Source organism: Camelus ferus, chromosome 12, assembly GCF_009834535.1.
Source record: "Camelus ferus isolate YT-003-E chromosome 12, BCGSAC_Cfer_1.0, whole genome shotgun sequence".
Taxonomy (NCBI): domain Eukaryota; kingdom Metazoa; phylum Chordata; class Mammalia; order Artiodactyla; family Camelidae; genus Camelus; species Camelus ferus.
This window is the reverse complement of record NC_045707.1, coordinates 20,740,193-20,755,126: the sequence shown is the minus strand read 5'-3', so window position 1 is coordinate 20,755,126 and position 14,934 is coordinate 20,740,193. Positions and strand designations below refer to the sequence as shown.

General features: G+C 39.7%; 1 protein-coding gene across 2 annotated transcripts in view; it reads left to right on the top strand.

Annotated features, from left to right (window-relative positions):
- Window positions 1-14,934, top strand: part of LOC102508382 (17-beta-hydroxysteroid dehydrogenase type 6) — a 146,799-nt gene that overhangs the window by 50,587 nt on the left and 81,278 nt on the right. For both annotated transcript variants that reach the window (XM_032493117.1, XM_032493118.1), the window contains one exon: window positions 9,338-9,548. In XM_032493117.1, the coding sequence (XP_032349008.1) occupies window positions 9,491-9,548 (58 nt within the window). In that variant the 5' untranslated portion in view covers window positions 9,338-9,490. The remainder of the gene's footprint in view (window positions 1-9,337; window positions 9,549-14,934) is intronic.

Below are 14,934 nucleotides of genomic sequence, written 5' to 3'. Positions count from 1 at the left end.
GCAACTCTTCCAAGAAGATTCAACTCTTCCAAGAACTTTATAGTCAAGGGAGCTGTTTGTTTTTAAGTCCAAGGAGATTGGAGTACATTTGTAAGCCAATGGCTGTGTGAAGTAAAAGTCAGTATTTGGAAAACAGAATGAACTATATAGCTTTTGTAGAAATACTTAGAAATTTAAAATACTGCTTGATCTCTCTTAGTGGATTCTTGTTAATCCACAAGGGATTTTGTATTTGTGTGTGTGGAAAGAAATTGTTCCTTTTGAAATTTGGAGAGTTTATTAGTTCTCAAGCAGGTTGAAGCCAAAAAATACCTCGTGAGAGTCATACTTTAGGGGTGAGGCTTAGAAGTTCACAGTATAAAACAGTTCTTCACACAGAGAGCAGAAAGAATGAAAAGTTCCAGTCCTCTTCAAAGGTTAATGCAGAACTGTAGACACTTGCAAAAGAAAGAGGGTATTTTCACAAGCAGATATTTAGGGAGCTGTCAAATTCAAACCCTGGGAAAAGAATAAATAAAGCGAACTTATATATTTTAAAAAATGTGTGTTAAATCTTCAAAATAGAACAGGGAAGGCAAAAGTGAGGCACTGCAGGTAGAGAGTGCAGACAGGTGTAGGGCCAATAGCAAGTTCATGGAAACTTGGGGAGTAGGAAATGGGGGAATATCAAATATCTAGATGGCTTGATCAAAAATAGGAGGCCATGAGTAATATCAGTGGATAGCCACAACCGACTACAGCAAAGGGACTGTTAGGAAGCAAGTATATGAGGATAAATTGGGGACAATATTGTCATTGGTTTGAATGCTGAGGCAAGAACCTAATTTTGCAAGGATTTTGAACAGTTGGAAGGTTTTTAAAAATCCTTAATTATAGTTAATTTACAGTGTTGTGTTAGTTTCAGGCATACAGCAAAGTGATTCAGTTATATGTTTATATATTATCATATATATATGTTTTATATATATATTTTTTCTCTATATTGCCCTTGACCACTTTTCTCTCCCCACTGGTAACCACTAGTTTGTTTTCTATGTTTGTGAGTCTGTTTCTTTTTTGTTATATTCACTAGTTTATTTTATTTTTTAGATTCTACATCTAAGTGGTAACATACAATAATTGTCTTTCTCTGTCTGACTTATTTCACTTCATATAATGCCCTCCAGAGTCCAACCATGTTGTTGCAAATGGCAAAATTTCGTTCTTTTTTATGGCTGAGTAGTATTCCATTGTATATATACCACATCTTCTGTATCCATTCTTCTGTTGATGGGCACTCAGTTTGCTTCCATATCTTGGCAATTGTAAGTAATGTTTCTGTGAACATTGGGGTGCATGTATCTTTTTGAATTACTGTATTTTTTCTGGATATATACCCAGATCATATGCTGGATCATATGGTAGTTCTATCTTTAGTTTTTTGAGGAACCTCCATACTGTTTTTCACAGTGGCTGCACCAGCAATGAACAAGAGTTGAATGAACAAACATTCTTGTTTGTGGTCTTTTTGATGATAGCCATTCTAACAGGTGTGAGGTGACATCTCACTGTGGTTTTCATTTGCAGTTCTCTGATGATTAGCTATGTTGAGCGTCTTCTCGTGTGCCTATTTAGGCTCTGAATTCTGGACTATTGATTTCATCTTTAAACTCCTCTGATTCAGTTTTTCAACATTTCCCCTCCTCCAAGTTGTCCCTACATGTGCCCCCCATGGAGTGTACAGTTCATGTCCCTACATGTAAGAGCCTAGTGTGCCTTCCATCTGAGCTTAGTATAATGATCAGGGAAAGGTTTCAAGAGCCTGAGGATCTCACTCAGAGCAAATGTCAGAAACATAAGGGAGTTTTGAGAAAGCAGGCCAGGGATTCACTCATTCATTAAGCATTTATTGAGCACCTAGATGAACCAGACATATCCAGCTCGGTGGGCGTGTGACCTGTGCAGTCACAGAGGGTCCTTTGCTCAGAAGGGCCCTGTGCTTGGTTTAATGCTTTGCTATCACCATCTTGAAGTTCTTAATTTTGTGGTTGAACATGTGATTTTTTAAAGTGAAGTCCGACGGGACAGTGGAGCGTGAGCAGAGGAGAGACACACAGCGTACGTATCTTCCATATTCTTTGTTGCCCATTCCCGTATAGCACAGGTGATACCCAGGAGCACAGGATTCCAGTGGACCCACGATGGGCAGGAGTTCAGAGAGACGCAAAGCTAGTATGAGATCATCGTGGGACATCTAGGACTAAGTATGCAGGAGTGCTGACAGCCCCAAGAGACCACACTTTCCATTCAAACCAGAACTTGCTTCAAACACAGAGAGAAGACATTGGTGTTCTAAGAAACATGGATGATAAAGGAAACTTATATCCTTTCTTAGTTTTGTTTCATTGAAAATGATGATTCAGAAGGGGAAAGATAGTTCATTTTCCTTTCAGCTATTTTGTACTCATCAGTACGCTGAAGGTAGACAGTGTTGGTAGACTGTGTATATATAAAGAAGTGAATTTAAATAATTGAGTTAGTTGTATGCAGCATATCTGCTGTTCTTTAAGAATATACGCATGCATGTGTAAGCTACAAAATACAAACTGTAATTCCGATGTTTCTACACATGTGTTAAGTGCACTCTTATTTGCATTTAGATCTGGAAACACAATATAAAGATGAATGGTAAAAATTCATCCTGACAAATTACAGTTTAAATTTGTCTTAGAACAATCTTAAGTAGCAAATAAAAATACCACAGCACATGGAGAGAGAGAAGAGGGAGGTAAACACTTTATGTTTAAATACTCTTAATAGTATTTCTATCCTGCTTTCTGAACGAGGAGCCCCACTTATCACATTGCATGGGTCCCACAAATTATGTAGCTAGACCTGGGGCCAGGCACTATGCTAGGAAACAGGAATAGAATGATGGACGAGTAAGACATAGACTCTGCCTTCATGCAGTATACAGTTCAGAGGGCTAGTTCATAAAAACGATCGTTGTAAGAGGTATAAAGAAAGGTACAAGGTGTTACGAGAACATATAAATGGAAGAACCTGCTGTGTGGGCATCTTTGATTGCCTGCCCAACAGCCCTTCTCCTTTGCTAATGAAATTTGCTTCCTTCAGAAACAAAAATCTCCAGACACCCCCTCCCACTGGCTTCCCTAACATATAGGAGTATGGGCATGTGGTTAAATCCTGTCCAGTGATATCTGAGTGAAAGTCTGTTGCACAGGACACTTTGGGGAAAGATTTTGCTCCCTGATAAAGAGAGAAACACGTAAGGAGAAAACTCTCCCCTTCTTTCCTACTTTAGATATTGTTGTGTGAGCACGTGATGCTTGGAGCTGTGGTAGCCATCTTGTGACCATGAGGGAAAAGTCAAGAAAGTGGCAGAAAACTCACGTAGGACTCTAACATAACTTTGAACTTCTGTGTCATCCAGAGCTGTATGCCATAGAACACTTGTTAGGTGAGGAAAAATACATTCTCGTTGTTAAAGACACTTTCAGTCGGGTATCTGTTGCTTACAGCCTAAGACTTCGTAGCTGATGCTTTGATCTAGACTGAGTAATCAGGGAGATTTCTTCTGAGGAAGTGACATTTCATATACACCAAAAGGATAATTAGGAACTAAGTTTTTGAAGATTTGAGAGGAAATGAGTTCCAGGCATACAGAATAAGCATATGTGAAGGTTCTGAATCAGGAAGGTACATGGATTGTTTGAGGAGCTAAGATTCCAAAGTGGCTGTGCTGAAGACCAGAGGAGGTGTTCGGCATCCCGGGCGTCAGGCTGTAGGATACACCAGTGGATGGATGGCTTGACCCTGGTCTTTCTGGAGGGTAGTGATCAGCTTGTTGCTACTACTCTGTAAACTGTCCACGAAGTCCCAGGCCCCAACACTCAGCACTCTCCCACAGCTGACTGAGGGCACAAGTTTTCATTTTCATTCATGATCCTGCTTGCGGGAAGTGGGTGCTCTGTCTGCATATAGCTACTGTGATCAGTGACATAGGGGTTTATCAGAATTTTACCAAAGTGTAAACCTTTTAGTGCATCACCCTCCTTGTCCCGATTAATCAGCAAAATGATATGGAGGCAGCCGAGAACACAAAGTAAAATCTGTGGCAATGTGCCTCAGCAGATATCCTTAAAAACATTTTTTTTTAAAGACTTGGATGATTCCCCAAATGATAAAAATGATTAGAAGGGCAAAGTCATCAGGAGCATTTGTATAATTGCAGTGTTGATGGTTAGAATCCAATCAGCCTCCATAACCAAGGCCCAGTGGGGGGGGGGGGGGGGGAGGCGGGGCACTGATTCCTGCAGTCATGATGCCCCAAGGAACAAGGCTGTCAGAGCCATCACCATCACCGTGTTTACCACCATGTCATCAGGCCTTGGGCTCAGTGCCAGGAGGCAGGGAGAGCTGTGTTTACAAAATAGACCCTCACCTCAAAGGCCCCTTTAAGCTGCAATTATGCCATGGTAATGACTTTCTGTAATTTGTGGGAAGGAGGAGATGGAACCCTGGACCCTGTGTTAGAAACAAAAAGAAAACCAAGGTGAAGAGAGGAAATAGCATTTTAATTATGTTTTTAAAAAATGCATATGGCACCTGCCAGCATTCTAGAAGCATGATCTCATGAACCCTAATAGCCCTATTGGCCCCACAGCTGAGGAGAGGAAATGGAAGGGGTAGGGTGCCTAAGTGGCTTGTCCGCAGCAGGAATGATCTAGAGCCCTCAGGGAAATAAAACCAGCCTTGTTGATTTAAAGGTTCTCTTTCACCTTTTCTTTTAGTTTTTAAATCTTGGCTCAGACTGGGCAGGAAATAGAAGCAGGCACTGGGGCACAGAGTGGCTGTGGGCCTGGTGATATTCAAGTGGGAAAACCCAGCATGATGTAGTCACCTAATTAAAAAAAAAAGATGATTTCTGAGTCTACATTAAGTGTATCTCACTGGAGCTAGACAGGCATGAGCAGTCTCTGTGTCCATTTGTGCCTTCATTGATTTGACAAATATTGGTTGAGTGTCTTACCACTTAGCACTCACGCCCGGCACAGCGCGAGGCACCAGGGATAGAGCGGGGGTGGGGGGTGGGGGGGCGGTGACTCAGCCAGGCAAGGCTCCGCTCTCATGGAGCTCACCTCCTCCAGGGAGAGACACAGGCAATAAACAAGTCAAAAAGAAATGAAGACGAGAGCCACAGAGAGGGGGCCTGCTGTAGGAAGCAGAGCAAGAGAAAGGCAAAGGATGTGAATCTGGAGGGTGGGATTCCTTCGGAGAAAGTAGCCAGGGAAGAACTCTTTCAAACGTGCAGTAGGCGTGGAGAGCTGGGAGAAAACCGGGGATGGATTCTTGGTGAGGTCTGCAAGTGCAAAGGCCTGAGACAGATAGGGGCAGGACCGGCAAAAAGAAACCATGTGACTGGATTGTCAAGAGAAAGAGGGCAAGTGGTAGAAAAAGCAGTTGGCGAACCAGTCATTTATTCAAAAAAGAAAAAAAAGACTGAATATGCCACGCCAGTCAATGCCCTAGGAGCTGCTTCAGTGGAAAGTTCTATGCCTTCTTTCTCTGGTTGGCTCTTTTGCAAGATTCCCCAGAAATATAAAATTGCAGAGAGAAAATGCCCTGCCCGGCGGGCCTCAGTCTCTTGTTTCTCTCTTGCTTGTTCTGCAGTGAGGCGCTTAATGACCTTATTTTGCCTTAATGTACTTTCATAGAAAAAAACCCCAGGACATGATTCCAGGCCTATTTTTAAGGCAGTTTATGAAATAGGAATGAATACGAGCACAGTTTGTTCCAGTGAGTCTCCAATAATCAAATGCGCCCTTGCTTGGCAGATTTTTGGCTTCCACAAAGGGATTCTAATTGCGAGGGGTTTTTGCAAAATCAGCATTTAGTATTCTGAGACACTCATTCAGCAAATACTTTGTTAGTATAATTGGCTTCGACGTATAAAGTAATTTGAAGAGTGATTCTGAAGAGAGTCTCTGACCAATCCCTGCATGAACGCTGGTAAATGACACTGCAGAAGGTCTCCATCCAAATGGGATCAGCATAGATTTGTGCATTTATAGATTTGTGGGTTTAGCCGCTGTGTGTAAATCCAAACCACTTAACTTAAATCCTGGATCAAAGAAGATGTAGCTGTGTATATATGACTTCTCTTTTTCTGCTCTGGCCAAAGCTCTGATCACGACTGAGCCTGAGAAATCGCAAAAAGACTTACAAATCAAGAATTATTTTCTTCTTGTTTTTCTTCCCTTTTGGTGTAGGTTTTATGCTCACTGGGGCCTGCGGGTGTAGTCTAGCATAGCCGAGCCTGGCTGCCTAGAAAGGTTTAGTAGGAGGAATTGGGGAAAGCTAGCAGTGGCAAGCGGTTAGCATACTTGATGCACAGATATCAATGTACACGTTATTATTATTTTTTTAGTGTGACTTGAAAACCAATTATGTCTGTCCTGATGGGATTACAGGTGTGAGGAGGGCTGCACAATTTCATTATACGGCAAATTTGCTGACTTCCATCTCCCGCTACTGTCAATGCCTTGAGTAGATTGAGGCTTTATCTTACTCACTGTTTAGCCCAGCATCATAGTAGGTGCTCATTAAATATTTGTTGCCTGAATGAAATATTAATAAAAATGGGAACTACAGTGAATTAGTTACAGTTAAGACAGTTTTCTCTTTGTGTGGGAGAAACCAATTTTTAAAGTTTCCAATATATTCTCTTATAATACTTAATTTTCTTTTTATTAAAGATGATTTTATGTACATATGCTAATTTTACAGATGTATAAGTGTGATGATACTGTAAAATTGTTTTCTTCATTCAGTCATTTTTATTCTTCCGTTCACCAAGCTTCCTCCTCCCGCCACCCTCCAGCCCTCCAGTCCTCTGCTCCCACCTCCAAATCATATTGCTAACCTAACAATGTGTGTAATTAAGACCAGGAATGTGGGAGGAAATATTCTTTGTTCTTATCCCAGCACCACCACTTTTAAGCTGCATGACCTTGGGGAAGTTTCATAAATTTCCTTATCTGTAAAATAAAGATCATAAAACCTACATCAAAGAGTTATGAGAACTAAGTGAACTAATATGTGTAGAGCTCTTAGAAGAGTGTCTGTCACTTGCTTCTAAACATACACAGTGGTCCGCCCTCATCCACAGGGGTTATGTTCCAAGACTCCAGTGGATCCCTGAAACTGTAAATAGTACTGAACTTTATATATACTATGTTTTTTCCTATACATGCATACCTATAATAAAGGTTAATTTTATCAACTAGATGCAGTAAGAGATTAACAACATAACTAGTAACAAAATAGAACAATTATAACTACACTGTAATAAAATTAAGTGAATGTGGTCTCTCTCTCAAAGTATTTTACAAATTTTAACTAAACCTTTACTGTGCACTGTGGCTGTAACTTTTGCAGTTTGAAGTGCAACAGTAAAACCAGCATGAATTTCTTATTCCTTCTTCACAATTTCACAGATAGAAGATTGGCACATGATTTTTTGTCTTTCCTTAATTAAAGAACTTTCTCCTTTTCATCTAAAGGAAGCATTTTACCACTTTTCTTTGGCAGATCTGAGCTGCCAGCATCACTGCTCTTGCCTTTTGGGGCCATTATTAAGTAAAATAAACGTTATTAAGCGTAAGCACTGGGATCCCATGACAGTCGATCTGATTACGGAGATGGCTTCTAAGTGACTAATGAGCAGGACTTGCTGGACAATGAGATGATTCATGTCCAGGGTGGGAAGGAGCAGGACGGCATGAGATTTCATCAAGCTACTCGGGTCAGCTTGTAAATGAATTGTTTATTTCTGGAATTTTCCATTTAATACTTTGGGCCACAGTTGACCATGGGTATCTGAAAATGTGGAAATCGAGGCCTCAGAAAAGGGAGGGACTACCGTACATGGACTGGCCATGGACAGAAGGCTCCAGTTCCTCACCACGTGTGCCTCTCTCAAGGGCCGCTCACACTGAGGCATCCAGCTTCCTCCAGAGTGCGAGATCCCAGAGAAAGAGAGGAGGAAGTTGCGGTGCATTTTATGACCCAGTCTCCAGGCTCTGTAACGTTATAATGTAAAAATGTTTATATTGATTTTTAGATGACTACATTTAAAATAGCTTCAGATTTTCCAGGCTTGGTTAAAAGGGAACCATTTGTGTGTATATGTATTCATCAAGAGTTCTTACAAGACTTGTTTTATTTTTTGGAAAAAAATATTGAAGTATAGTCAGTTACAATGTGTCAATTTCTGGTGTATAACGTTTCAATCATACATATACATACATAAATTCATTTTCATATTCTTTTTCATTGTCGGTTACTACAAGGTATTGAGTGTAGTTCCCTGTACTATACAAAAGAAATTTGTTTTTTATCTATTTTATAAATAGTAACTAATATCTGCAATTCCCAAACTCCCAATTTATCCCTTTCCACCTCCTTCCCCCATCCCGGTAATCATAAGTTTGTTCACTATGTCTATGATTCTGTTTCTGTTTTGTAGGTAAGTTTCACTAGTGTCTTCTTTTTTCTTTTTGAAAAAAAATAGCTCTTTAATCTACCTGCAATTTAATACTATGTATGATATCAGGGTCTAATTTGATCTCTCCTCAGTGACTAGACACTTAAATAGCCAAAATTAATTTTATAATCAACTCTTTATTCTGAACTGAATTTGTATATTTGTCACTAATAACTACACCTGTATATAACTGCAAGCTCAGGGGCTTAATATTACAAAAAAATTATTTTCTTTTCGCTAATTTGTCCAATGTGGATGTTTCTGAGTGGAAACTCTCCTGAGTTACCTCTTCCAACCAGTAATTTGGGGACCCTGCCTCCTACCTATGGCCTCCCTATCTTCAACATGAGGTTTCTAAGCCTGCCTGGGTAGTCATCACTATTCCAGTTAGCCAGAAGTGGAAATGTGCGTAGGGAGTCAGGCGTGTAAGATTTTTATGGATCACGCTTGGAGGTGGTACACAGTATTTCCATGCTCATTTTATAAGCCTGAACTTATAAATGCATGGCCACCCCCAACTACCAGGGAGGATGGGAAATAAATTCTAGCTGGTACCACGAATCTGTTTGTCATTTTCTGTGCTGATACTGTATTGTTTTGATTATATAAAGTTTAAATCCATTTTTTTCAATTCTGAAATCAAAATGAAATAACCGTAACAAAACTTTGTTGAGATTTTAATTGAAAATGTATTCAACTTAATGTTATTTGTACAAGTGATGATTTTCATATGCTGTTGTCTTTCCAACCAAGAACATGTGTTTTTTACTTCTTTTTTTTTTTTTTTAGGTATTATTCTATGTGCTTCCTGAAGATTAGATTATGAAAGAGACTAGAAAGAAGAGAAAAGTTTCATGGCTGAGGCTTTTTTTTTTTTTACGTGAGATATAATTTACTTATTGTGAAATGGACAGATCTTAAACCCCTACCAAGATATGGAACATGGCCATCACCTCAGAAGGTTCCCTTGCACCTCTGCCAATGAGTCCTCCCCACAAAGGTAAGAATTGTTTTGATTTTCAGTGTATAGAGTTAGTGGTGCTTATTCTTGAACTTTATGTAAGTGGAATGATACAGTATGTACTTTGTGGCGTAAGGCTTCCTCTCCTCCATGTGGAGAGTCATCCGTGTTGCTCCACTTATCGGTTTGTCCTTTCTGTTGCTGAGCAGTGTCTCACTGTGTGGAGGCACCACAGTTGTTTATCCTTACACGTGTTGAATGACACATGGGTTGTTTCAGTTTGTTGCTCTCCTGTTTAAAGCTGCTGTGGACATTCACGTGCAGGTTTCCAGGTGGTCCCATGTTTTTATTTCTCTTGAGAAAATACTTAGGAATTCCTGGGTCATAAGATAGGCATCTGCTCAACTTTATAAGAAACTGGCAAACAATTTCCCAAAGTGTTTGTGCCATTTAACACTCCCACCAGCAGTGTCTTCTCCCCGTTAACACCTGTTGCAGGTTACATCTTTACAGTCTTTTTTAACTGTAGTCACTTGAGTGGGTGTACAGTATCTCACATACCAACTTTACTGCAGTATAATTTATGTACAGTAAAGCACACACATTTTCAGGTGAAATCTGACAAGTATATCCATGCATATAACTACCACCACAATTGAAATATAAAGCATACCCAATACCCCAAAATACAAAACATCCCTATTACCCTTCGTATCCTTTTCATTCAATCCCCGCTTCTCATCCCCACCTCACCGGGGGGGTCTCATCTGCTTTTAATCATGTAGATTTGTCCTCCTAACGGTTTCACTTGAAAGGACATAAAGTACGTACTCTTTTGTGTCTGATTTCTTTCACTTAGCATAATGATTGTGAGATTTATGTATATTATTGTACACACTAGTAATGTGTTCCTTTTTATTGGTAAGTAGTGTTCTATTGTATAAATATACCGCAGTTCACCTATTGGTGAATATCTGGGTTGTTTCTAGTTTCTGGCTATTTTGAATAAAGCTGCTATGAACATTTATGTATAAATCTTTGTATGAACATATGCTTCCAATTTTCTTGAATGAATATCTAGAAGTGGAATTGCTGCATCACATAGTAAATGTATGTTAACTTTGCAAGGAAATGCCTAACTATTTTCCAAAGTGGTTATATAACCAGTCAGCGTTTCCATCATTAATGTATTAGAGTTACAATTGCTTTACACATTTGTCAGCACTTGGGGTTGTCAGTCTTTTAAATTTTAACCACTGTAATTGGGTAGTCTCTTAGGTTCATTTTAATTTGCATTTCGTTGATGACTAACTATGTTAAGCACCTACTGATGTAAGTATTTGACATTTGATTGTAACCTTTGGTGAGGGGTCTGTTCAAATCGTCTGTCCATTTTTAAAAGATTGGGTCGTTACTTTTGTGATTATTAAGTCGTAAGGGTACTTTTATATATTCTGAATATAAGATCTTTGTAGACACCTTGCAAATACTTACTTCCAGTCTGTGTGTTGTCTTTTTTCTTTGTAGTGTCCTTTGAAGAGCAGAACTTTTTTAACTTTGAGAAGTCTATTTTTTTCTATTTTTTTTTTTTTATGGTTCAGACTTTTTGTGGCCTATATAAGAAATACACGTATGTTAGGTTTGCAGTGATCTTTTGTTATGTTTTACAGTAGAAGTTTTTTAGTTTTAGCTTGTGCATGGGGTCTATTTTCCATCTCTAATTATTTTTGTGTACTGAATGTGAGTATGTAGAGATTCAGTTTTTTTCCAGATGGGTATTGATTTGTTCCAAAATCATTTGTGGAAAAGATTTTTCCCCTCCATTGAACAGCTTTTGTTGAAAATCAATTGACCATAAAATGTGGGTCATGTTGAAGTTTTTATTCTGATCCTTTGATCTGTGTGTTCATTGTTATGTCAATACCATACTATCTTGATTATTGTAGTTTTAAAGAAAGTCTTAAAATCAGATAGTGTGAATTTTTTCCACTTTGTTCTTCTTTTGTAGCATTGTTTTGGCTATTCTAAGTCCTTTGCATTTCCATATGAACTTTATGGTCAGCTCACTAATAAAGCTCACTTTAAAGACAATCGCTCATATGTGGAATCTAAAAGAAAAAACAACAAAAAAACATAAATACAAAACAGAAACAGACTCATAGATATAGAATACAAACTTGTGGTAGCCAGGGGGACAGCGGGTGGGAAGGGACAGACTGGGATTTCAAAATGTAGAATAGATAAACAAGATTGTACTGTGTAGCACAGGGAAATATATACAGGATCTATTGGTGGCTCACAGTGAAAGAGAATGTGACAGTGAATGTATGTATGTTCATGTATAACTGAAAAATTGTGCTCTACACTGGAATTTGACACAACATTGTAAAATGACTGTAACTCAAAAAAAACGTAAATAATTGGTGTATTATATTGATTTTTGTCTGTTGAACCAATCTTACTTTCCTGGGATAAATTCTACTCGGTTATTGTTTTAAAATGTAGGTTTTATTATTATCCAGGGATGTTGAGGCCAAAAGATCAGGAAACAGTTTCCACTGAAAAGATAGTTTATTATGCACAGTTCCCAAGAAGAGGGGACACATTATGCCATGTGGGGTGGAAGGGGCATACGGAGGACTCACCATGTTCATTCAGGAGATAGAGGGAGTGAGGGAAAATGGGGGCAAGTATCTGTATTGTGGTTTCCATGAGAAGGAAAGGGGAAGCAGGTGTAGGGCTGGCTAGTTTGAATACTTTCAGCGGGCTCTGGGGCATAGGGGCTGGCTCTGGTTGTCTGGTACCTGGCCCTGGATGTTTGGCTTAGGGGGATAGTGGCACAGACTGTGAGAACCCAGTGAGAGCCTGATGAAGGAGACGGCTGAGATAGGCTCTGAATTGGTGGGTTTGCATAGGAAAGGAGCATGAGCAGATGAGTTGTTTATTGTCTCTAGCATTTGGCTGCCCTGGGAGGGACAGTCTCTCCAGAGTCAGCAGGGTCTCAGATTTCAAAGCATAAGGATAAAAAGACATGCTCAATACAGTCATGATATATAATTCTTCTGCTCTGTTGCTGGATTCAATTTGCTGGATTTGTGAAGGATTTTTCCAGCTGTACTCAGAGGGGATATTGGTCTGTGGTTTTCGTCTCTTGTGATGCCTTTGATTTTGGTATCAGGGTAATCCTGGCCTCATAAAAGGAGTTGTGAAGTGTTCACTCTCCTATTTTTTGGAAGAATTTGTGAAGTATTCTGTACTTTAATTACCCTGTAGAAGTTTGGTAGAGTTCACCAGTGAAGCCAGTTTGTCCTGGGCCTTCATTTCTGGTGAGTTTAATCACCTTACTTGTTGAAGGTCGATTCAGGCTTTCTCCTGGAGTTAGCTGTGATAGTTCATGTCTTTCTACGAATTTATGCTTTTTATCTAGGCTGTCTAATTTGTTGGCATAAAACTTACACATTTTGTTTTTTACAGTAGTTAAATAGCTTTTTATCAACACACCGTTTCATAAAATGAAGCAAAACCACATGAAAGTCCATGTTAAAGTACCTGGGTGTCATCTCAAAATAAATTTGGGGAGACAGAAACAAACGTAGTAAATGATCATAGTTGATCTGTTCTTTAAGGCATCATTTGGTTATCAGAAATCCCCTAAAACTGGTGCAAGTGAAGAGGTCAGTTATTGTAAGAATGTAGTACATGAAAATGGAAATGCCGAGACTGGAGGCTATAAGGGTTAAAGTCTTGAAGATTAAGGAGCCAGAATTTATGAAAAGATTTCTGAAAGCTATGCTGTGTGCTTTGTCCCCCGCTTCCTTCAAAGGGCAGAGGTGTGTGAGTCTGATTCTCCCTCTCCAAGCCTAGTAAAGGTGATTTCAACAGGATTGACTGAGAGAGCAGATGGAGGATGCAGAACACTGGTGTCTGACCTGAGGTGCCAGAGAAGACTGAGAGGTGGTTGCTTTGGGGTTAGTCTGCCCACCCCAGACTTGCCAGGGCAAAGATGCACAGGTGCCTCCTGAGGCTCACAGGTGGACCATATATATCAGAGAGGCCGTGTGACATTGGATTAGGTTCTTTCAGTGGGGCCATTAGAGTGGGAGATGGGATTGCAGCAGATGGAGGCTGAAGAAGGACCACAGGGTACTTTGGCACTGTGATAGAAATAATGTGTTATCCTGGTGAAGGATACATTCATCTGAGTTAGAAGAACTTCTCGAAGAGATGTCTCACGATGGATTCTTCAAAGAACCCATACAGGTAATGCAAACATTTATCAGGCTTCCATAGAAGGAGAAAGCTGCTTTTGACAGTGATAAGTCAGAACCTCCTTTTCTGTTGCCTCTCCTTCCTCTTACTGACCACTCTCCTGGCCCTTTAGGAACTAGAAAGTAGCAAGTGAGTAGAAGAGTGGTGAGAAGTGAAGAAAAGGCAACTATTACACCTTTCCCTGGGTAGAACTTCCTACCTAGAGAGAAGGAAATGTCAAGAACTGTGAAAGGTCTGAGAGTTCACCCTATTTGTAAGTTAGCTTGCTATGCTTCATGGAGGCTGGTAGAAGACAGAAGTCTTCTGTGCCAGAGACAACAGTTTTTTACTCATAGCCGTGGTATTTTTAAGCTGGTTCCCTGACTCTCAATTCTCACAATGCACAGAGGGCCAGATTACACCTGCACACACAGTGGATTCTGCTGTGGGAGAGGAACCCTAAACTTAGAGAACACAAATGTTTTTTAACGAGCAGTAAACATGCCCGCCCTTTTCTCCAGAGAGAGGTGTTATCTTTCTCATACAGGACAGCAAGCAGTCTGTTCTTTCCTCCTGAGGAAGACACAATCTCTGTCTAAGGCTGTTCACTATACAGAGATCCTTGAAAAATGGTCCAGAACACAGGAAAGTTAGCGCCTCTCTAGTAGATATGGAGAAACATGGGAGACCCCTGAAGAATCATCCTCCCATAGGAAATAGCTGTAACTTTGAGGGAAATTAGAAGCTTTGTCCCTTGCATGGAACGGGACTTTATAAATAACAAGATTTGGGACTATTCTTCACTATTTAAATGATCATAGGGTGTTATGTTTTATGAGCAAAAAAAAAAAAAAATTCAAATAGGGGTAAGCAAAAAACTCTCCCACCCCAAATAAAATGTAAGGGGGAAGCAGGAGAAAAAGTTCAAGTTGCTTTGATTAATATGCCCATTTCATAAGAGCCTGATGAACAACCTTAAAGTCATGTAAGGTCTACTAATCTGCAAATAAAATACAGCCAAACTTTGTGTAAGCTGGAAAGGAGAATTACAATGTCAGAATTAGATAAATTCTACCTCTCCCTTTGAACTTTTTCTTCTCTGGTCTCTCATCTCTGATTTCTCTGTTTGTCTGTTTATTTTACTTTCTCTGGCTTTGTTTCTGCCTGGGTTTTCATG